This window comes from Pteropus vampyrus, unplaced genomic scaffold (assembly GCF_000151845.1).
Source record: "Pteropus vampyrus isolate Shadow unplaced genomic scaffold, Pvam_2.0 Scaffold332, whole genome shotgun sequence".
Lineage (NCBI taxonomy): Eukaryota > Metazoa > Chordata > Mammalia > Chiroptera > Pteropodidae > Pteropus > Pteropus vampyrus.
Genome location: NW_011889113.1, coordinates 1105908 through 1131671, shown reverse-complemented (window position 1 = coordinate 1131671; position 25764 = coordinate 1105908). Strand labels below are relative to the sequence as shown.

General features: G+C 31.9%; 1 protein-coding gene across 1 annotated transcript in view; it reads left to right on the top strand.

The window, feature by feature from the left end:
- The window catches only part of MYCBP2 (MYC binding protein 2, E3 ubiquitin protein ligase), a 265889-nt gene that overhangs the window by 47672 nt on the left and 192453 nt on the right, over positions 1-25764 (top strand). Inside the window, exons 6-17 of the mRNA XM_011378152.2 lie at positions 2081-2323; positions 2549-2620; positions 4032-4128; positions 7880-7953; positions 8083-8221; positions 9689-9765; positions 10688-10892; positions 12471-12635; positions 14105-14263; positions 18725-18929; positions 21211-21356; positions 21700-21801. Of these exons, the coding sequence (XP_011376454.1) occupies positions 2081-2323; positions 2549-2620; positions 4032-4128; positions 7880-7953; positions 8083-8221; positions 9689-9765; positions 10688-10892; positions 12471-12635; positions 14105-14263; positions 18725-18929; positions 21211-21356; positions 21700-21801 (1684 nt within the window). The remainder of the gene's footprint in view (positions 1-2080; positions 2324-2548; positions 2621-4031; positions 4129-7879; positions 7954-8082; positions 8222-9688; positions 9766-10687; positions 10893-12470; positions 12636-14104; positions 14264-18724; positions 18930-21210; positions 21357-21699; positions 21802-25764) is intronic.

Below are 25764 nucleotides of genomic sequence, written 5' to 3'. Positions count from 1 at the left end.
ATAATTACAATTAGAAACTTAAAAGCTGAGTTAACCAGTAGATAATATAGTTGAAGATAGAAAAAGTTAACTGAGATATAGAGAGAAAGAAATTCTTCAGAATGCAGCATAGTGAGACATGGAGAAAAAGTACAAAAGATAAAATAAGAAACATCGATGGGAATGGAAAGTCCAGCATCAGTACAGTGAGTCCCATAAGGCAAGGGACAGATTTGTGGAAAGGCAGCACTTGAAGTAAAGGCTGGTTTTCCAGAATTGGTAAATGACATAGAACCCTCAGATTAGGGAGTACAGTTTATCAGAATAAATTCCTTAGGCCCTGCCCTTGTGTTGAGGAGAGAGAATAAATTGGAAAGAACAAGGAGTATATCTGAGACTTCTTGTTGTAGTACTGGGTATTCTTAAAGAAAGAAACAGCCGTGTTGAAGATGCATGCTAATTTCTGCTCCCTCTACAGTCTCCGCTAAGGTTATAATTAAGGAAGTTTTTAAAGCATAAACTTTTAAGAATGTGACACATTTTTGGAAGGTCAAAATTAGGGAAAGCTTAGACTTAAGTTCCTCATGAGGCTAATGCCCATACCTAGTAAGTTGATTTTCACTTAAAACTTCAGATAGGGTTCAGAATTGGAAATAACAGGCACCTAGAAAATGGTGGTGAGGGAAAAAACTACAATTTGATTGGAAATCTGTATAATGAAAGGTAGAGGAACCCAGAGCGCTTTCTTTATGTTTCCCAAACGTAACCAGCTGTCCTTCTCTCATACCCCTAAGAGACAGGTTTGCTCTCTAAAGGAATTGAGCCAGAGAGGCAAGGGGAAATCAAGCACATTTAAGAGCGGAATTGAGGAGGAAGGCTGAAAATAGAAATTAATCAAAAATCTTAATATTGATGATGAAATTTCTTAATCTTCACTAAATGAGGCTTGCTATAGCGTCTAGGAAAAAGACTAACAGATTCTACTTTGGAGAAAGAGTGAAAAAAGGCCCACAGATACAGACATTTGCTGGGGGGTGGGGTCCTTCACTGAAACTGCTAAATTTAGTGTGGGTCAGTTACCATTTTGAAAAATCTACCCTCTAGAACAGTGCTGTCTTATAGAAATATAATGTAATCCATATATGCAATTAAAATCTTTTTATTAGTCACATTAAAAAGGTAAAAGAAACAGGTGAAGTTAATTTTAATAATGTATTTTACCCAATATATCAAAAATAAATTTTCAACATGTAAACAATATAAAATTGTTAATAAGATTCTATATGCTTGTGTTTATACAGAGTCTGAAAATCCAGTGTGCATTTTAATTTAAAGCAGATCTCAGGTCACCCTAACTGCATTTCAGGATTTTAGTAGTCACATGGGGCTAACGGCTACCATAGTGGACAGTGCCGAGCAGAACTGTGGCTAAGCGCAGTGCTCTGGGGTCTGGCTCTGCAGTCATATGTGTGGCACTCTTCCTTGGGTGGTGAAAGAGAGGCAAAAGATGAGGAACAGTTTCCTCCGGTATCATTGTGTTGGTCCCATGCTGGTGACTGTTGAGGACTCGTTTATAATTCCAGGTACTTAGCAAGTCTGATATTGGTTAAGTGAATGCTGAATGAATACATACTTAACATAATTAAGTTTTCACATCATGGAAAATTGTTGATGTTAGTGGATATTAGGCATAATGGAGAAGCAAAATTGAAGAAAAATACTGGAAATTTTAGGACTGTTGGTTCTACTTCTGTTAAAAATGCCATTGATATTTTGTTAGGGATTGCGCTGAATCTGTAGATTGCTTTGGGTAATATGGACATTTTAACAATATTAATTCTTCCAATCCATGAGCATAATATATCTTTCCATTTGTTGTATTGTATTCAATTTCTTTCATCAATGTCTTAATAGTTTCAGATTACAGGTCTTTCTGCTCCTTGGTTAAATTTATTCCTAGGTATTTTATTCCATTTGATGCAATTATAATAATTTATTTTCTTATAAATGATGATATATGACTAAAGTATTTATATTTTGTCTGTTTTGTTTTGGGAACATTTAACCATGTCTTTTTGTTTTTTTCTTCCCTTTTGAATAGGTGCCAACGATTCTAAATTCACTACAGAGAAGTGTACAGGCCGTGTTGGTGGGAAAAATTCAAATTCAGGACTGGTTTAGCAATGGCATTAAGAAAGCAGCTTTAATGCACAAGTGGCCATTAAAAGAAATATCTGTCGATGAAGATGATCAGTGTCTACTTCAGAATGATGGATTTTTTCTTTACCTGTTATGCAAAGATGGATTATATAAAATAGGCTCTGGATACAGTGGAACAGTTAGGGTAATATGATTTCTTACAGTTCTTAATCATAAAGGAAGTTACATCTGCACTGAATTTGTTCTGTTTCTAGCTTCATTTTTAGAGTACCATTTAATTTTGATATAACAGTATTTCTTTGAAAATAATAATGGAAATATACATTAAATGCCATTCATCCATTTGTGTTATTTTTCATTGGTTATTAATTATGAAACTGTTGATAGACTAACTTTTGTTATTTTGCAGGGCCATATATATAATTCTACATCTCGCATCAGAAACAGAAAAGAAAAAAAGTCTTGGTTAGGGTATGCTCAGGTAGGAGAATATCTATGAGAAACTATACTTTTCTTTTTCACCTTTTAAAACATGTGGTTCATTTTTGTTTAATCAGTAAATAATATCACTCTATTTAAACAGATATGGTATATTTTTAATAATATGGTTATAGCAGTGGTATACTGTAGTGTAAAGAACATTGGCTTAGAATTCCTAAGAAGTTTACTTTTAGTTCTGGCCCTGCTTTTTTCTAGCTGTGTGACTTTGAACAACTCACTTAACTTATTTGATCCTCTATGATTTAGCTGTAAAATGGGAATAAAAATGTCATCCATTGGACTTCTTGTTTACATGAGCCTCCAGATGAGAATCGAAGACCACCTTTATCGTTAGCAAACCTGAATTGGGACTTTAGCTGTGATGATGCCAAATTAGAGCTTCTTGCCATATACTTCATTATTCTACATGTAGATCAGTACTTTCTGGGAATAGTGTGTGTGTGGCCTTTCCAGTCGCTATCTGCGTGGAAGATCATGCAGACTATCACCAAAGAGAACAGAGCTAGGTCTATGTTGCTTTCTTAATGTTGTGATCTCATCACCTGACTAATGTTTCCAAATGGATGTCAGCCATCAGATACCTCACTCCTCTTCCTATGGAGAACAGCAAATGAACAAAGGAGCCAGTGTTTATTTCTATACTGTCCCTTCCTGAGAAGTGAAGACAAATTTCCTTGTGGCAGGACGTAGAATAAAGATGTCCTTTGCCTAGCTCACAGTTTGTTGTCAGCATCAAATAGTAAAAGATTCTTAAAAGCATTTTGAAAATTAAGTAAATTATTGTTGTTATATGAAAAATAAGCCTGCTATATCAACTTTTGGGGAGATTTTGAAATTAAAATTATAAATATCAGTTTCTCAGTAATTGTCTCTCAAAACTTAATCTGGTTTAAAATGTTTCATTGAATTTTTATTTGCCACTGCTGTATTTTATCTAAGAAATAATGCGATGGAAAATACATTATTACTGAAATATGTTCAGTGGTCTATTATTCCATCTAAACCACTACTCTGTTTATTTAAAAATATTAACCTAAATATTTCAGTTATTTTTTCTTAAAATATTTGTTAAAGTAACAGTGGTCATTTCTGTTATTTACTTAGCAAGTGACATAATAATTTAGAACCAAATGTTTGTACTGTCCTGTGTGTTGTGTCATATATATATCTGAGAATATAATAGGTTGATTGATATCCAGTGGCATATAATTCTTCCTCTTGTTAAAGTTTACCTATATTCTTGTATTTTTAATCTTTATTTTAGACCTTAATATTGATGTATTATTGTACCTCAAAAAACTGTAATATAGACTTGAATGGCTACATTTTTTGCTGAGTTGGTAATGAAAAATATTTTAATACATAACAGCAAAATTTTTTGTTGTTATCAGGGTTACTTATTGTATAGAGATGTGAATAACCACAGCATGACAGCCATAAGAATAAGCCCTGAAACACTGGAACAAGATGGTACTGTAATGTTACCAGGTATGTTACTCACCTTGTCTTTTGTTTTCTTTACAGTCAGTTTAAGAGATGTGCATGTTAGGCCATTTAGACATGTACAGAATGATTAGCAAGGAATAGTGCTTGCTTACAAATAAGTTAAAGTCTTGACATGCAAATCATTTTATAATCTATATAAAGTTAATGCATGTGAGGAAAACAGATATCAGAAATACGGTATAAAGTATTTTAATATGTGATTTAAAACTTTTGCCCACCTGCAGCCTAATCCCCCACCTTCACCCCACCAAGACTGTTTGAGGTGCTGAATTTAGTGGGGTGATGTTATTTTGTTGCTCTTAATAAAACTTGGACTCTGGCTGTCATATAACCTGGTATAAAGAACCTTCTGTTTATTTTTATTTTAACAACAATGCACTTTGGGTTTTCTTCTTTATGTTAAAAGGTTTTCAGAGGCAAAAATTTCAGGGTGGATCAGGAATTTTTAAAGATTCCATCATTTATACTTTTTAATAGTACTCTCTAATAAGGCACTTTGGGCACAGGTCACTGTGCTTTAATTTTGTACCTGATAATCACTCAAAACACATGATGTCTAAATTCTGAGGCAGTAGATCTTTAATTCTGTGGAACACTGGGCAAGTGCATAATCTCTATTGTAAGGTCTTTGGATTTTCTTATATCTTTAATATATTCTAAAGGACTTTATTTTTATTAAAATCTTGAATGCTTAATGTGCCTATCAATTTTATGGTAAGCAGCAATATTCTATGCACTTGACCATCTTAAAATGAGAGAGAACTACTTCTGAAGATCACATTGAGAAGAATAATTGTTCTGAGCCTGCTTGTTAATTTTTAAAAATTTTTATGACTTCATCAAACATTTATTTGTACATTGATATATCCAAGTTAGTGTAAATGACACTATATTAAGGTTAATGCCACATTTTATGTGTAAAGCTACTTTGGAAAAAATAACTGAAAGCAATTTTGTAAGTAACTATCTGTTTTCAGATATGTCTACAGAAGTTTTTTGTTTGTTTGTTTTAATCATCATAAGTCCTGGGCCATATCTCTGGTCCTAATAATAATAATATAATAATAATAATGTAAATTTTAAATAATATGTAACCCCATATATATACACATTAAAAGTAATCATATTTATTGTGTAAGTATTATATAAATAAAAAAAATCAAAATTAATTATAATCCTAGTTCCTCATATATAAACACTACAACGTATTGGTGAATATCCTTACTTTTTCCTATGTATATGTGTTCGTACAAGGAAAAGTGATCGTATGCTACATATTGCTTTATATTTAAAAACATATTTCTGTTTTTTATAACCTATCCTTTTCATTCATTATTTTGAATATATTTCCAGGCCATTAATCTTCCACAATATAATTTTAATGTTATAAAATATATTTTAATTGATTTCTATATTGGAATGGAAGTTTCTTCCACGTTTTTGACATATGTATTACGTTGACATATGTATTATGTTGTAATGAGCATCCTATGGCTCTTTGTGCAAGTCATTTTATGATAATACCTTGGAAGAAAATCCTTAACCCAACCCCAGAGCAGATAGATACTAATATAAAGGATTTACTTCTGAGAAACCCTCATCATTTAATAGAGATTGTGACTGAGAAGACCATTTTCAAATGGTCTACTTATATCTGTTGTATTTATTCCACCATGATAAAAAATGAGTTGTTAATGTCCTTATTCAGTTTAAATCCCTCTACATCATTTAACATGTGAAATATGACTTTTAACAGTCCCAAGTGTGGCTTTCTGTTTTTTATAAATATGTACCATATTCATGGTGAAGAATGTACCAAAGTTTGGGAGGATAGTCCTATGTTGGACGTCTTTTAAACTGGAAGATGTTGCTCGATATTTTCCTGAAGATGCTGTCTTATAACACTACATGATGGATAAAGAAAAGATAAAGAGAAAATCTTTCTGAAATCACACAGCAGGAAGACTTACCCTCAAGCCCGAAGAAGCCTGTTATCATTTTTCTGTTTCTTTGACATGGACTGCAATTTCTTCAGTATTACCTTTTTTTCCTCCTAATGAGGGGCAGCTCTGCCGTGCAGTTTTCCCATCAAGAAGGAGCAGAAATGAGTTGTCAGGTTTATAGATGGTAGTGATTGCCATGTTTAAACTTGACATAAATCTGGTGATTCCTTGAGCTTCATGTTCCAACTTGTCTTACAGTGTAGTTTATAAATAAGTTGTTTTCAACCGATAATTGATGAACTTAAAACATGCTTTTTTCCCTATTTTTGTCATTTTAGCCTTTATATGTTGGCACACTTTTTATATTGTATCTTTATGTCATTCACTCTCCCATGTCTGGTGACAGGTTGCCTCAGATCATGAGGGTTTTTGCTACTCTTCTTGCGCCTCTTCACTCCTCACACCTGCATTTATCTGAAATTATAATGAGTTTTTCTTCTTTGCTTTTTAGTTTAAAATCTTACTGCTTAGAGCTTGAGAAGCATCTTTCTTGCGCCTCTTTGTATTCTGTACAGTGGACTAGGAACTCTTTCTTTCGATTTCTCCTCTCTTTGATTACCAAGTCTCTTGGGCTACCAGTGGGCCTTGTCTCCCAGTTTCTATTTCCAGTTTGTGATCACTGAATTCTCTATTTGGTAAGGGTCTGCCTGTGTTTTGCATATTTATCATAAGGAAGTATGCTAGTATGAAGCTCCTGGGCAAAGATATAGAGTAATCCAGCTTATTTGGGTGGGTTCCGTTACTGCATTCCAAAAACAGAATTTTATGTTTTGTTGATTCAGGTGCAAATAGAAATGAAATATTTTTTTTGGTATTGTAATTAATGGAGAGATTCATCCTAGTTCTCTGCAGTTATTTTGGAAAGTGTGTGCTTTTTACTTGCTTGCTGAGCATATGTTTTCCCAAAAGGATACAGTTTATACTTAGATGTTGATTTTGCTTGTAGTTTCATGTTGTTTAGTAGCAATCACTAACATACGTTCCAGTGGTCCTTCTGTAATACTGGTATCCCTTGTTACAGTTGTCCTTGCTGTCGATCAATGTATATAGTGCACTGTTCCACAGATATATACAATATTGATAAAATGGGGCATTACAGCCAAAATATATGAGTACTTTCAGACAAAAATAACTACATAAGCATAGATTTGTCTGTTCTATGAAGGATGAACATTTAAAGACCGTGTAGCATTCTAAATGCTAAAAATTCTGGGAATAAGCGTTAAACTTCTAAATGGAAACTGTACAACCAGTTATATTTTGTAAAGCAAGGGATATCTGTAGTTGGACACCATAGACTCAAATACAGAAGCTTTAGGTCTATCTGTATTTTTCTGTGACACTAATGACTGTGATGTATGTCTGAGGTAGAGTGTTGCCTACATCGCATGTGATTGTATTGAAATGATTATAACCAACATAGTTTGTTCATTGTGATGCATGTTTATTATCAGACTTTATTTAGTACTAATTTTTTTGAAATTAGGTGGGCTCTGAGTTCCTTGATTATGGAAGATTTATAAATGTAAGCATTAAATGTAATAAGTATTAGTTGAATTATTTAGTTTCTGTTAATATGTAATTCTTTATTAAAAAGCACAGTCTCCCTTTGAGTTTAAGTTTATCCTTATTGCTTGGAGAACTCTCATTCTGACTTCAGAGGAGTAAAGTCATTTTAATGATGCACTTATGTATATTATAATATAATTACTTTTTTTCTTATTGCACAGATTGCCACAGTGAAGGTCAAAATATTTTATTCACTGATGGAGAATATATTAATCAGATAGCTGCTTCGAGAGATGTAAGTACTCTGAATTATGAGGAGCTGGTATAAATGAAATCTCTTTCTCATGAATTGATTTTATTAGATGGATATAGAGTCTTAAAAGACCAATTCACACAACATAATACTGTGGATGTTTTGTTTCAGGATGGCTTTGTTGTCAGAATATTTGCCACAAGCACTGAACCTGTGCTACAACAAGAATTACAACTTAAACTGGCCAGAAAATGCTTACATGCCTGTGGCATCTCACTATTTGATTTGGAAAAGGACTTGCATATTATAAGTAAGATTGCCAAATAAATCTCTCTCCTGTATTTTAATTTTTAGATTCTTTAGTCTTTTGAAAACTAGCATTGTGTTTTCTGCAATATAGTTTATATTTTATCAGCTGTTTTGCTGTCTGTTACTATAAGCACATTTATGAATTAATATCTATAAATAACTAGGAAATACGGACTTTAAACAGAATATGCTATATGAGCACCATTTTAAGGAAAGGACTAATAATTTTGCATTTTCATTTTGAGTAGAGCAAAAGAAAATAAGCTTATATTTGATGAGAATTATAGATAACACTTGTGGACAACGTTAGTTTATATACTCCATCTTTATCAATTATTTAAAATGTTGAAAACTTCTATCGTAAAGGTTACTACAATCATATACATAGTTCTCTCACTGACGCCTTTAATTTTGATTTGAGCAGATTTTCAGGATAGCCATAGAATAATCTCATAGATTGTGAAGATGGTAATTGGCCTAACAAACTGATTAATAATCTTCCATGTGGATACAGAAATACAGACAACCAGAATATTTCTCAGACTTTATGGATTTACTCTTGCAGTATCATAGTAGTAATTAGGATCACTAGTTTCCACGAGGGTCTAAATTTTGGTTTGCCATGCTACTGCAGGTTTAATGGTGCCATTTTTTAACCTATGGGATTCTTTGCGAGACCTACCTTTTTTGACTATCTCATTACATTTAATAAACTTGACATTAGTGATTTACTTTGCATATTTTAATTATTTTTGTGATTCTCTCATAGAAAAATATAATTGAAATTATAGTTTTTAAATTTAAAAAGCCCGTAAACTAATTAGTAATTTGTATAATTGGACAAAATGTGCCATATATAATTATTTACTATATTTTTACAATTTCAAAATATTCATAAGGGTCTGTGTGTGTATATGCACACATATATATTCAGAATTATGAAATAGCGACATGAAATGTTATATAGTAAAAAGCATGGAATGGAGAATCTGAAGTACCTTAATTCAAATATTTGCATGGCATTATTCAAGCCCAAATGACTCAGGGTCTGGATCAACCTCATCAAGCTTTACATTTGTTCACTTGTATACCAGGCAATATAGTGTGAGGATCAAATAGGATAAAGTTCATGCATTCTATAATGCCTGATACCTAATAAATGCCCAATAAAAATTTGTCATTATTCATTCAAGGGATATTGTTGACATTGCTTTAAAAAACTTTTTGTATTAAATTAATCTGACACTAATTTGGAACAAATTAAGAAGCTTATGGTAATCTTATCTTTCCTTGGCATCGTATACCTATTGTTTATATATTTCTTAATTCAGGCATGTGACATTTTCTCATCCTTGTTTTTAAGTGATATTAATTGAATTGACTTTAATCACTCAAAATGTTAGAAGTCGTGCTTGAAATTATTCATATTAAAAAATAATAGAATTTATCAGTCTTGTTGTATTATCAGGTACAGGATTTGATGAGGAGTCAGCAATTCTTGGTGCAGGACGAGAGTTTGCACTAATGAAAACTGCAAATGGAAAGGTAAATTAAATTACTCTTTTAGGATTAAAAATTAACATTATCTGCTTTAAGAGAGAGTTGGTACAATCATTTTTTGAGTTTACACAATTCTTATATTTAAACAAAATCATTTTAAATTTTGATTTAAATTGTGTCTACATGGTAAAATTTTATTCACGTTGAAATATGTTGGAAAATTGACCTGTAAGAGTAAAACTTTATAAACTTTATAAAATATATTTTTTACAAATATTTGCTTTGACTTGTATAATTTTTTGAGTTGGGGTAAATTTATATTTTGTGTTTATTTTGATGAATAGGGCATCCACTGAAAATTTCTGTAAATGAGCAGAAATATACAGACTGTAAGTTGGGGGAAATAGGACCATGTGTAAATAGGTTATTGATTGTAGAGATAAATCTATAGAAATGGAAGCTTATTTCTTATCTAGTGGGTATGGGGATAAAGTGAGGTAATTAAAAGAATTCTGAAAATTAAAATTATTAGGCAAATACAGTATATTTGTAGAGTTTTTCGCATTGGGGAAAATGAATTGAGAATTTTATGAATTTCCTACTATTGTGAGTTTTGACTATATTTATGAAGTATATTTTTTCATACCTATTCAGGATACTTATAAAATATTTAATAAAATCGAAAGATGAAAGATTATATGTGTACTGAATAGATATGAAAAAGAACTATTATGAAATCTTTTAGGAAAATATGTCTATTTCTCTCCTCAGCTCACAAAAATCAAATAGTATTGAAAAAGAGTTGAATTCTCGTTATTTTTGTTTTTCACTAAAATATGAAAGTTGTTTTGTTTTTCTCTCATGTGAAATCTGGTGTTCTTCTCCAAAAGGCACATAATTCTTTTTTTCCTTTTCTTTTTTTTCTTTTTCTTTTCTTTTCTTCTTCTTCTTTTTTTTAATCTATAAGATATATTATACTGGCAAATATCAGAGTCTTGGAATCAAACAGGGTGGTCCTTCAGCAGGAAAATGGGTTGAGCTACCAATTACAAAATCTCCAAAGATCGTACACTTCTCAGTTGGACACGATGGCTCTCACGCCCTTTTAGTTGCAGAAGATGGAAGCATATTCTTTACTGGATCTGCAAGTAAAGGAGAAGATGGAGAGTCAAGTAAGTTGACTGACCAACTGGACATTCAGTAAAAATAGGGTGGAACTTATTAACGTAAGGTATATCAGTTTCAACAGCACTAACCTCACCAAGTTAATAGAGGATTTTACATTGGGACATATTCAGTTAATGGTGGTAGTGTACTGTTCCTTAAAGAACTGTGATTGCTGATTTCATTCTAGAGTTCATATTCATGAATTTTTATATGCTTTATGGATAAGTGGCTAATCATCTGTTTTATCAGTTGGTGTTCTTTTTAAAAACTTATTTATTCCAATATGTTATTTTAGGTTACTCAAAATTTTGGAAGGAATATATTTTTCAGAATGAAGTAAACCTTATGGAACCTTATGTAATGATGCCAGTTATGGATCACTGTTCTTGGTGTTATTTCTCTATGATGAAAGCAAACATTCCTTAGCAATGAAAAATAAAACATTTGTTTATCTCTCATCTTTCCTATACTTCTGTTAAGTCTTCCTCAAAATATTGTGTTTTTTCTTTTTGTAACTTCTCATATACTTTATACATCGGAGCACAATGGGGTAGCATCTTATGCGATTAGGTTTGACGTCAACATCTAATGTAAAAATCATGTATAAATAAAAGTTACCTGAAAGAAATCCCATAAAATAGCCATGAAGTGTTTTAGCACATTTCAGAAACTTCAGCACAACCGGTTTTTCCTTCTAGTATTCAAGAACATTGTTCTTTCTTTGCTTGATTACCAGATAACATAGTTACTATATATATGTAAAGAATATATCTATAAATCATGTTATATGAAAAATTATAATGGTATTTTAAGTTCCAGAGTTATACCTAGCACAGCAGTATGTTTTTATTCTGAAAAGTATGCAAGAACTGGGATGAACTAAAGGAACAGAAGATCGATATTTCCTATCTTTTGCCATGCCAGAGATTTAGCTTTTGAGAGTAGGGGCTGCTTGAATCATCCACATTTAAATTTATTCACTCTCCCTTCATGAGTATATTTTCCTTCATTACAATTTCTCATCGACTAGCTGTATCTACTTAATACATATGTGTTGAATGAATGAGGAATGGATTTTACTTTTCAAGTTCTAGCATAAGAATACATGTGAGGTAGAAGTTGAGAGAAAAAGGGATTTTATATATATATACACACACTCACACACACATGTACATATATATACATATATACATATACACACACACATATATGTGTATGTGTGTGTATATGTATATATATGAATATGGAATAGTGTTGATAATGTAAATAGCTAATCTAGAGATTGGGCTCCCGGAAATTTGTTAGAAAATTGGTGTTTTCCATTGTGAATTTTAATATGCTACCAAGAAGTGGATCTGACAGTGATAGCCTGAATATTAATTAACCAGATGAAGCTTTCATATTTACTCATTTTAATTGACATGTTGGGAATCCCAGGTCTTTGTGAGAATGAATGAATGAATGAATGAATGTATCATAAATGCAAATAATATGTTTTTTTCTTGGGCTTTATATACAAACCATTGTTTTTATTGGTGCATAGATGCCTTAATTTAATTTAATTTAATTTAATTTTGTTTAAGCTAAGAGCAGACGACAGTCAAAACCCTATAAACCTAAAAAGATAATTAAGATGGAAGGAAAGATCGTCGTGTATACAGCCTGCAATAATGGAAGTAGTTCTGTTATTTCTAAAGATGGAGAGCTATACATGTTTGGAAAAGATGCCATTTACTCTGATAGCTCAAGTAAGTTAAACATTTCACTGTTATGTAAAGAAAGTCCAGTACTAGACATTATGTGTTGCAAAGATATGTCTAGAAAATTAACATTTGTAGCATGCCTTCTCTACATTTTTGACATTTCTTTCCTGTCTTATTGTGGAGACTACTGTCACTAGTTTCATGCGGAGCTAATTATGGGGTTTACTTGGCTAGTGCAGCTCTTTAGCTATACTTTCTCTGGAAAGCTTTCCCTAGACCTGGTTAGATGCTCATGTGACAGCTTCCTGGTAGTTCCCTAGGGAAATGATTTTCATAAAGTAGTGATTTATACTCGATGAATTATTTATTTCCTTCCTCTGTTAGGAAGTTAGAAAGGGAATCTCATGTTTACTATATCCTCAGTGCCCAGCACAGTGTCTCGCACTTGGTAGGGTTGCCAGAACTACTTAAGTGACTGAGTGACAGAGAAACCAAAAGTTTAAATAGTGGTTATGAAGCATAGAGCTAGCCAGAGAAAGAGTTTTATATTTATAAACTCTGATCTCAAAAACTCATCATATTTGGTTGCTAGGTTTTCTTTCTGGCACTTAGAAATGAGTATAATGATTGCAGCAGCCCATTCGGAAGATTTTTATATGAGGTAAATACGTAAAGCCTATGAATTTTCTTGTAAAAATGAAACTAGAATTAATGACGTTTCTGATTGGAAGTTTAAATGATTGTTTCATGCTGAGGAAATGACGTATATTGTACATTTATAGCAATTATATATTGAACTGTACTCACTATGTGAGTTGGCTTAATGTAATATTTCGATGCTCAGTTGGCCTATGTTGGTATCAGAGTGAATCAAAATTTTGGGGAGGGCTAATGTAGAGTTTAAAAATAATATTCAGTATAATTATTGCTTGCTAAAATACTCTTGGCTAGGGCTGATTGAAACTTGTTCAGTTAGTCAAGTTTAGGAACTAGCTATGCATTGGATTGTGGAAGAAAGCATTGTAGGTTAAAAAGGATTGAAAAATACTACTTTGGAAAATCTCACAGGTTTCTACAAAAATATTATGTCAGTATACTCTGGCAAATGTTTTACTTTGTTTTGCTGAGGCAGGTCAAAGCAGGAAAAGCACGTGATTTTTAGGCTTCTTTGTTCTTGGACCAGAAAAGTTTGAGAACTAGTCACCCTTCTGAGAAATGCTGAGAGGTATTGCCATTCAGAGCAGGTATTCAGAAGAAGCTAGCTTGAGCTAATGCCACATTAAAGATTTGTTCCAAATTGGATGCTAACATTTTAAGATTTTGGAGCTTCATTACAAAATTATTTTACTGATACTCTGCCAGTCTTTTGACCACTTATTTCCCATTTGGGTGGATTATTTTATCCTAGAAATAAAAAGTTCTGTATTGAGGTGGTCCTTTTACATTATTGGTGATGTATTAGGCTCAGAAAGGCTTTTTTGTTGTTTCTTACCAAAGTCATATCTTTCCCATAGGCTTGGTAACAGACTTGAAGGGCCATTTTGTAACTCAGGTGGCTATGGGCAAAGCTCACACTTGTGTTTTAATGAAGAATGGAGAAGTTTGGACATTTGGTGTCAATAATAAAGGACAGTGTGGGCGAGACACGGGTGCCATGAACCAGGGCGGGAAAGGTAGGTATCGAATGTGTGGTCATTAAACTGTGTGTTGTTTTTTCATTAGTTTTTCAGAACCACATGGCGAAGAATCTTACTCTTTTCAAAACAAGTGGATCTTTGATTTCATACTTACAAATTAGGAAAACCACTGAATTTTTTATTTATTTGACAGTATATCACTGGAATAATCAAATATAACCTAGACTTTTAATTTCTGAGCAGATGAGCTTGTTTACTTGTATGTTCTCCTTAACTTTATATAAAATATTATAGAATCTTTTTGCTTTAGTATTTTTAGTGACTAAATTATTCTAGAAAAGTGTACTTTTCAGACTCTTTGTTATTAGCTTTTCATACTGTATTTTCAGTTTTAAACATTGTTGGCAGCAGTCTGTGTGGCAAATTATTATCTTCCTATTTAACAGCATTTGCTTACCTCTAATATAATCAGTTCGTGACAACTAAGAATGATCCTTAAGAATACTTGACCCTTTATCAAGATCTAAATTGTAGGTGCCCTTATTCACTGTATTCTGTGCCTATTCAGGCTACTGAAAGGAAGTGAGAGATTTATCCAGGCTCGTTGTGGTATTATTTTTGAATAGTTGTGTCTGCTTCATTCTTGCTCTCAATTTTTATTTCAGTTGCTATCAATGTTATCCTAAACCTTTCATTCCAGTTTCTGGTTTTCTGTTTTTAATTTTGTGTGGGTTTGAGAATAGGAACTAAGCATTATTAGAACTAAGCATTGAACTGCATTTAGGTACAAATGAGTTTCAGGATTAATATTTGTATAAATTAACAAAAACAAGTTCATCAGGACATCAAGAGCCCACTATTTTTTTCTTTATTTATATAATTGTGTATTTAAAATACTTTAGTTTTTAAAAGAGCAAGTCTGTTAGAGCAGTACTGATTTTTTTTTTTTAAAGGAAGAACAGAAGAAGACAAGAAGTGAATTATTTTAAAATGGAAACCTTTTTCTTGCTAAACTAGTGAACTATAGTTTTGGATAATACCTAGAGAGAACTGGTTTAGTTTTCTACTTATATATTCAGCTTATGTTTTATAAGCGTTCTGAAGTGAATAAAGTTATTATTTTGAAACTTTGATGAAAATTTGGCATACATTTACACCTATGTTATGGACTCAGTGCAAATTTTGTAATAATCAAAATAAAATTGTTAAGATTTTTTACTTAATAGAAGTCATACCCCCTGTTATTAAGTATTAAATTAGAAAGCAAGCAAAAAGTGTAAGACAATGAATACAGATTGCAGAGTCATAAAGAACATAAAGGCATTTTTTAAAGTTTCTTTTAGAAAACAGGAAAAGTACCGATATTAAAATATTTTTTTAAAGTGTATCTACCACCATATCTTATTATTTTTCAGTGAAAAAAAATTATTGATAAGATTCTAGTGTCCTGTGTCCCCTACCAAGGCCTATTATTATACTCCATCTCTCTCCAGAACTAACCACAATCATGACTTTAATTGATTTCAGTCATGTTCCTATATTTTTACTTGTTCTTATATATTTTATATGTAAAATATATCACACATATATTTTAAGCATAAAAGTAAAACATAAGTGCTAATCTGTTACTCATATTTTTCTGCAAAAAAATATGTCTCACCGTTGTGCTTGAAGTATGTCCATGTTGGTACATATAAATCTAGATGATTCAAGTTAACTGCTATGTAAAAACACCATACCACTAGCATACCACAGTTGATCCATTCTCCTGCTAAGAGAAGAGTTTATTTCTAATATTTCACTATTATAATTTTAAAATCTTTGTACACGTTTTCTGGCAAACATGTGTGAGACACCCTCTCGTGAAATTGCTGTGTTGTAGATTTCAGCTTTGCTAGATTTTTCTTGGAAGAGGTTGTACCAATTTATACTCTTACCAGTAGAGTTTGATTTTCCACATCACTCAAGTAGTTGGAATGAACAGACTCTGATTTTGTCAATGTAAGGGCTATGACATTGTATTTCATTGCAGTTTTTTTATATTGAAGTATAACATGTATGCAGAAAGATATACATATCATAAGTGTACATCTCTGTGAATTTTCACAAACTGAACACATTCATGTAATCAGCACCCCAGGAAACCCCCCTTTATTTTCCTCTCCAGTTACTGTCCTTTCCAGTTGATACCATATGTTACTTTTGCATACTTTTGTACTTTATAAATGTAATAATGTAGTTTGAACACTTTAATGTCTGGTTTCTTTTCATTCAGCTTTATACCTATGAGATTCAACCATGTTGTTACAGTTAGTTATAGATTGTTCATTCTCATTTTTGTGTAATTATAGTATTATATCATGTGAATATACAACAGTTTTAAAATCTTTTCTGGGATTGTGAACATTTGAATAGTTTCTAGTTTTGATTATTATGAATAATATTATGAACATTTCTAGTAAATGTCAGTGAAAATGTACATTTCTTTGGGGTATATAACTAGGAGTAGAATTGCTAGGTATCTCATATTTATTTTAATTTGCATTTCCTTGGTTATAAGTAGTGATTTAGACTGTATTTTCAAACTTTTCTTATTTTGCTTGCCTTTTTCTCATTGACTTGTAGGAGTTTTTTTATGTTGTATGTGTTGCAAATATCTTTGACTAACTCGTGCATATTTTTTATATCTATTTATGTTTCATTTGTTGCATATAATTTTTAAATTTTGATGGCAAATTTTCCTTTTTTTTTTAAAATAAATTTTTACTTTATGTAGTCAGGTTGGGGCCTTTTTTCCCATAAGAATTAGAGTCAGTTTTTCTGCTTGGCATTTGTGATTGGGATTGCTTTGAATTTAGAGATTAATTTGAGGATAATAGTAATAGTACTGTTGGGATAGTTAAATGGGTAATACATGTAGACCTAGGTACAAATAAGTATTCAATGTATTTTAACTATTGTTATTTTTGTTATTTAACATACAGCCATTTAGGCCTTCTTCATTATTGCTTTATTCTAATTCCAGGCATACGTAGTTATCTAGTACTTGGTTATCTAATTTTCCAGCCTGTCCATAGATTAGAAGGGATGAAAATAAAATAAAAAGGCTGTATATTCTATGAGTTCATTCCTTGAATAGAAAAACCTATACTGAGTCTAAGTATAAGTGGTAATAGGTTGACTAAAATAAGGGATAAAGTGAGCGAGGTATAACCTTGGCTTTGAGGATCTAAGTCTAGTAGGAAAGACAAACATAAAAAATAATTTCTTGATTCCCACAGATTTTCTCTTTTATTATATGCTCTCGTAGCACTGTATGTTTCTTCATAATCCTGTTATAGTTGTATATTTATACTCTTCTATATGGCTATTTGATTATCATGGATCTTTCTCACTAAGTTATAAGCTTTATAGTAGCTCATTATCATAGTCCTCAGTTCTTAGAGCAGATGTCTACAAACCATAACCTGATGCCATATCTGCTCAGTGGCCTGTTTCTGTATGGCCCTCCAAGGTAAGAATGGATTTTACATTTGTAAAGGGTTATTTTTAAAAATGTGACAGGGACTTATGTGGTCCACAAAGCCTAAATTATTAACAGTATGGCCCTTTACGAAAAATTTTGCTGACTCTGCCTTAAGGTGAAATATCTGGGGCATAGTAGGTGTTCAATCATAATTTAAAAAAAAAAGGTTGAAGAAATTATAACAAAAATAAGTAATAATCGAGGTGTAAACGGGTTTTAAGAAAGTAGTGACTCTGGAAGAAGTGGTAAGTGCTTTCATAGGAAATGACTTCTAAGCTGAGTTGTTGAAGGCTGAAAAGGAGTTTCTCTGGTAGATGAGGTAGAGAAAGGCATCTGGTAAATGAGGTAGAATCATGCAGATGGAGCAGAAATGACCAAAGGCCCGGAACATGTGAAAGGACACAGGATGTTTAGAAAGCAGAGGATATTTAGGTTCAGGTAGAGTGTAGTTTGCATGGAAGAAATGAGATTGGAAAAAATTGGAAGCCATTGTGTGACTGTATCTTGCTGAGGAGTTTTGTTCTTTTAAAAACCTTGGAAAGACATTGGAGCTTTGTAAATTGTCAAGTCATAGGATCAAGTATGTTTTAAGTAGCTGATTGCTAGCAGTGGGAGGATGTTCTGGAGTGGAGGGACTCTTGGCTTAGAGTGTGGTTAGGGGACTTCGGTCTGTTGAACAAAAGTGTTGGCTGTGAAGATGGAAAAGAGAGACTAAAATCAGAAAAAATTAAAAGTGTGATTGACAGAAAATTATAACTAAGAGATATTCCTGCTGCCCTTGGTTCTTTTTGCAGAATGGAAATAGAGCATTTATTAATGGTCCCTAAATTTTATTTTTGTTGCTCTTAAATTCTAGCATTCCTTTGCATATTCACTTGGATTAACACATTTTTAATTGGGAAATATAATTATCAGTTTTTTAGACATGGGAAGTAATCTACATAAAAATTATAAATTGATCCATCAAATAGGATTTGGAGTTGAAAATATGGCCACAGCAATGGATGAAGACCTGGAAGAAGAACTAGATGAAAAAGATGAGAAGTCCATGATGTGTCCTCCAGGCATGCATAAATGGAAGCTAGAGCAGTGCATGGTGTGCACTGTCTGTGGAGACTGTACGGGTTATGGAGCCAGCTGCGTCAGTAGTGGGCGTCCAGACAGAGTTCCTGGAGGGTAAGAAAATGATCGATACTGAGGAAATAAAATATTTGTAGAAAATATTCCAGAGTATTCTACTATGTTGTGTCTTAAAGGCATATTGGCTTATGCTTATAATTTTTATAATTGTTCTCTATTATAGTGATTTCTAGTTTGGTGTCATTTTTATTTAAGTTGCTTTTCTTTCATTTGATTAATTTAAACATTATTTAAAAACAGGTCGTAAACTTCTTCAAAGCTTGGATTGCGCTTTCATTTGTATTCTTTTCCTAAGACTGCTTAATGCAAAATGTCTGTTCATTTTCGTTGAACAGAATCTTTTCTGAGTAGAATTGTCAACTATCATGGAGAATACTTGATTAGGGATATATAATTTTCTTTTAAATTAAATTTACCATTCTCAATTTTAGGAGTTCTAGGACCTGTCACTTCTAAAGTTGCTTTATACCTGTTATCGTCATTCTTTTTATGCTTTGTTGGACTATTTTTGGGGGGCAGTCCTATATTGTCATTTTAAAGATGATGTATGAGTTTGGCAGAATCAGAATACAGCCTTTTCCCTAGAATGTGGGGAGAATTTTGATTCTTATTTTTGTGTTGCCATTTATAGCCAGTATAACATAATGCGGTATCCTTTGTGATATCAGATTGATTATGATAGATCTTTGTATTATGATAGATCTATTCTTTGTAAGATCAGGTTAATTATGATCATTACCTAACTATGGAAAGTAAGAAGAATCTTGTGAAGAAAAGCCCAAAGTGAGGACAGCCTTCCCCTACCCCTCCCACCACCTCCGACCTCCCTATTTGACAACTTTTTAGTAGTCAGGTACTTCTTCTCAGATAATTTCTGAATCTCCTATGAGTATATTCCCTGGTTTACACTAGGCCTAACAGTGAAATAGATCATATATAACAGACCTTTTAGGCTATTGAAATATTAGGATTTTTAAATAATATATTTTATTTGCATTTTTAGCCTATGTAAAAATATTTTGACTCTCTTTATCAAAGGATAATATTTCTTCTACAAAAAAGTTAAAATTTATCTTCCTGGATCCCTCTCAGGCTCTTTCCATTAAAATTAAGTGTCCCCAATCTCAGAACTTTAAGCAAATGATAAATGTCATAAATAAATTTATAATTCTCTGGTTCTTCCTGAAATTATTCTTTTTATATGCTTTTCCCTACAAATTTGCTGTCAGTTTCCAATAATTATTTATTGCTCTAAATGGATATTACCTAAGTCCAATAATTTCTTTATTAATGAAGCAGAAATGAATATATGAATAAAGTCAGCATAAGAATATGTGCCAGGACATTAAGCACTATTAAAAATGACTTCAGGTATTATAAAGTTGTGACTATATAGCTTAAGTTAAATTTAGAATTAAACATTATTTTCTAAATAGTGCCTACAGATAATTAGCAGGGCGTATTAATTATGTCAGTTTTTACTGTTGTAGTCAGTGACCCTCCAAACTGTCAGTAATGCTTGCATTTAAGAGCCAGGAATTTCACAGGGCACCTTGCTGTCTTTCAGAACTGCTGCCAGGTAGACCTTTCATCTTTTACTTCTGCAAATTTGGATAACTGGAAGCTCAACAAAGCTGTCAAAAGTTTTTAAAGACTGATTCAGCGAATAATGTTAAAGCTACAATTTCTACATCTATAAAATGTCTGGCTAAGATAGTTGTTCACTGATCCTCTTACCAACTTCTGGTAGTGTTCTTGTCTTCTTTATGTTATAATCAAATGCCATACTCTTATTTCACAACTGATATGAAAAGGACAAAGAGGAAAAATAACAGGTTAGATGTAGTGAAAGGAGCAAATGGGAGATGATAGCATATAAAGGAGAGGAAGGAGAAAGGAGTCATAATGTAAGAAGCTGACAAGCTGGGCTCATTCATTGAAGGCTGCTCACACCTCCCTTCACTTATCTGGTAGATAGAAATGTCTGGTTGCTTGTTCGTTTATCAGTCAAATCATCCAGACCACTTACTAGTAAAGCTACTGGTGCTTCACTTTGAAAATATTTGTTAATAGAATCTTTGAAGATGTTTGAAGAATAAGTTACCTTCTGTAGAAATATACCAACTATGCCTCTGAGATGCTTAATAAACTTTTGTTTTCAGTTATTCATCTGTTCATACCTTTTCTTAAAAATCACATCTTGATCCTGATTTCATTTAACTTAATCTCAGAAATGCAGAAAAGATGTTATAGAAAAGAGTTTTAAGGCAAGAGTAGAAGGATTTCAGTTAATTCTTTTCTCTTTTTTTTATTTTAGGATCTGTGGTTGTGGTTCTGGAGAATCTGGCTGTGCTGTGTGTGGATGTTGCAAGGCTTGTGCAAGAGAGTTGGATGGCCAAGAGGCAAGACAAAGAGGAATTCTTGATGCGGTGAAAGAGATGATACCTTTAGATCTTCTGTTAGGTAATTTGCTTGATTCTACTAAACTCGGTAATTTGGATAGTTTAAACAATTTCTATTAGATATATGTTAGAAAATTAAATTAATAGTTAATTATGCAATACTGCTTGTATGGTAACTAATAGTATGTCATTAATTAAGGAATGAGATTTTTTTCTTTTTAGCTAAGATTATTGCTGTAAAAATAATTTGTGTTTTAGACAGTATTTTTGTTAACTTTTACTTTCTTGAATATCATATAGTTCTCTTATATCTATTATATATGTGTATATACACATGTATGTGTGTGGTGCACACACACAGACACACACACGTATCTGTATATATTATTTTGTCAATCATCCAGCTGTCCCAGTACCTGGGGTTAACATTGAAGAACACCTTCAGTTACGACAAGAAGAGAAACGGCAGCGAGTAATCAGGAGACACAGATTAGAAGAAGGAAGAGGTAAGAGGTAGCCGCAGAAAGTATATGAAAATCCCTTTTATTACCCTATACTGAGACCTCTGAAAAGTTTACAGAATAGGCTGATTTGGTAAGAAATAGAAATTAAAGTTAGTAATATTCTAGTAACTCATGAAAATAATGTGAAAATATTCAGAGTATTTATGATTGTGCTGATAACATACATTTAATTCAATAGGGTATTTATCACATAAGTCAACCATATTAAGAATTTTTGTGCCACTTGCCAGGCGCAAAAAAATTATTAGTGATAGCAACTTTTTTAAAAAACATGAATTCTAAGAATTTATTCTTCACCCAGATTTTGTATTCATCTTTGTAACCATAAACAAATTAGTTTAGTATAGTATTGTATTTTGTTTTCTTAGTCATTTATAATCATTATCATTTGGGCGTAGTCCTACCACTCTTTGTTATAAATCCAGTGCATAATTATGCTTTTATGTGTCTTTTTTTTTTTTTTTTTGAAAAAGCTTATTCTGGTTATATACAAGAATGGTAAGTTGGAGAGTTTGCAGGTTTTAATTGCAAAGGTAGATTTACTATTTATCTTTTCCTCATTGTTAATGATCATTTCTCATCCTAAAAATACATTTAATGGTGGTTTTAATAGGTATTTAGTATCTATCCAACAAGCAGAGATAAATATAAGTATTTTTAGGAATTTTTAGTAATACTTATATTTAGTAATACGTCTATTTTTGCCCAAGAGAATCTTCATTGTAGGATTAAGGTAGAGGTCTGTGATTTTATTCCTCTGCTAGACAAAATCTTGATTAGAAATATTTTCTGATATTGTATATTTTAAATTCTTATTAGAAATGACATGATGCTTGATGCATGAGATAGAACCTATTACCCATTTAACCATCATTACAATTTTTTCTAGGCATCTTTTTTTTTTAATGTAAAATAGGATAAGTAGTAAAATATGTAGCACACATGATAAATTCTGTTTTTATTTAATTTATAAAACATGTTTGGAACTTGAGGATTGTTCTTTACTAATAAACAATGTTGATGAATTGATACAGTGAATATTTGCAGTTAGTTTGGCTTTGTTTACATGAACTTATTGCCTTTAAAGGTTATTTTAATGAGAATAATGTATAAATATATGGGGAAATAGACATTAAATGTTAAGTAGAAAATAGGGTAAATTTTAAGTTCTGGTTATTTAAGACATATAGTAATTGAGTGATAATTCCTTTATGTTAATTATATGATTTGCTTAAAGTTAATTATCAGTGTACCTTTTTAGTACCTGTTTTTTCCTTTTTTTTTGAAAATACTAGGTTGAATCATATGAATTGACCTACCAAACTCAGCAGTTTCTTATGTTTCAGCCAAAGTATATAGCAAATCCTTATGATGACATATAATCACTTGTCTAATACTCTATACCTTGTTAATTTTTTTCTTTTTCTATAAAAAGCTGTTCTTCTCTAGCCATAATATATTTCTGCATATCAGAAGTAAAAGGACATTGATTATGCATTTTGTTATTCAACAAAACTTTGTGATTGCAGAATATTCTTTATCCATTTATTTTAAAATGTGTCATAGACCTTTAAAACATAAACTCTAACCTTTTAAGGTTAAAAAATTTATTTAAATATTTATAGAAATTATATCTGACCTTATAAACACAGTCTTAGGTTCCAGGCAGTTGGTGTATATTTTGTGACAAATTAATTTCATATGCAGTCAATATACTGAAAAATTTATTCTGATTATTGGTGCCCAAAAATTGTCTTATATTTTGGTTGAGCTTTCTGACACATATCATCCTCTTTCATTTATGTTAAAACAGAATGTGTAGTAAATACATCTTTTCTTGATGGGTTAGAATCTTCATTATGGACCTTAATTTTTCATGGTACTGAAATTTGGGCATATTAGAACCATGTCCTTGCTTTGCACAGTCACTAGGGTTACTGTGGAATCATGCAGTGAGGACATAGTTCCAATATGCATGAGTTTCAGTTAACGCGGTACTGTGCAAAGGGAAGCCTACTTACAAAGTTTATTTTGTACAAATACTTTTAAACAAGAATTCTAATTATATCAATTTTTAAAAGTCAAACTTCAGATTCTTATTCAGTGACTTTGGAAAATTGTTTTACTATAAAACAATACCACGATACGATACTTTTATAATCTTTATTTTCCGCCTCAGCATTTCGTTATAAGCAATTTTATAAGAAAACAAGTTTTTATAAGAAAACAAAATGTACACAATTGGATAGGGGAATAAACTGGAATGATAAATACCAAAATGATAATAGTGATTTTTCTTGAGAAATGAGTTGTTCTTTACAATTTTTTTTTCTAAATACTCTTCAGTATGTGCACATTACTTTATAAACAAAATAAGAGTTATGTTTTAAAACCGAAGCCATTGTTTATTTAAAAATATAGATTGGTTCAGAGACACTTACATTTTACCTTTGTGTTTTAAAAAATACATATATTTTAATTGGATGGAGGAATCCCTTTCAGGTACTATACTTTTCATTATTTTTAGACAGTGGTTTTCAAAGTGGTCTCAAAGGGACCAGCATCACTTGGGCACTTGTTACAATTTCCTGTTCTCAGGCTCCACCCCCGATTGACTGAATCAGAAACTGGGGAATGAGGCCTAGCAAACTGTGTTTGAACAAGCCCACCAGGTATTCTTACGGTGCTGAAGTGTGAGAACCACTGCTCTAGGGCAGTAGTGTTCACAGTGTGTTCCATGGACTGCTACCATCAGAATCAAGTGGGTCTAGTGAAGCAGCATTTCTGCCTGAGGGTCCTGGATACAGATTTGAGTCCCATGCTCAGTGTCATAGGGCACTTGTTTGGCACTGTGCTAGAGAGGATTGTTAGTCTTGTTTTGTCACCATGAGGAACAGATATATTTTTAGTGTTCCAACTGCCACACATTCTTGTCTTTTTTTTTTCTTGGCGTATGCTTGTTACTTTTTAGATACTAACAGTTTAGTAATATGTTAGTAATTATGCTCATTAGTAATTTGGCTTTTACTAATGATGAAATTTCAGAACTTTATGATTATGTTATGTTAAATTATTTTACTTGATTTAGCTATCTCATTTACCAAGTTTGTGTTGTTTTAGAGTTGATCAGAATTTAGGATCTCACTCTCGCATTAAAGATTTACTCAGTCAGCCTTAGGGCCGATTCATATCATTTAGTTGCTGTTTATGACACAAAGTCTCTATAATGGAATGTGTTGAAACCCCTAAAAGCAGTCTTATTACTGTTTTTTGATAAATTTGGAACTTTGTCTTTAAATATGATATTAATCTTCTGCATATTTTTCTTAAATATATGTTCTTAGGTAACAGTAGTATTCATTTACAGATTTTATTTCAATGACGTTTGTGATAACTTTAATTTGTTTTTTAGATTACACAGGATTGATCAATGTATAAATTCTGTGAGACTTGTATTAAGTTTATAAGTGAAATAGAATTTTTCAGTATAACTCTCAAGTCATCAGATGGTATCAATGATCTTATCTTTGTATTCCTTCTTGGCTCTTTATTATAAGGAAAACTAAGCTCAAATAATGTTGGCTACTTTTCCTTCTTTCTTTTCACTCTAAATGTCAAATCAAAGTTTTATAATAGTTAGCTGTATATGCGGTGACCTTTTGTTTTGGTTTGCCTGGGACAGTCCTATTTTATGCCTACTGTTTGGGCATATTTCTTAATAGTTCCCTCAGAATCTCTTTTGGATAATAAGTTATATGGTTAGTGTAGCTGTATAGCATGGTGGTTAAGAGCATGGGCTCTGAAGTTAGATTCTGGTTCAAATCCTGACTTCTTAACTTTTACTGGGGATACTTTACCTTGGAATTTAACTATGCCAGTTATATCACTGACTGAATTTTATGTTTTCTATATTTGTTTAATGTTACAGTATATACATTTTTATAT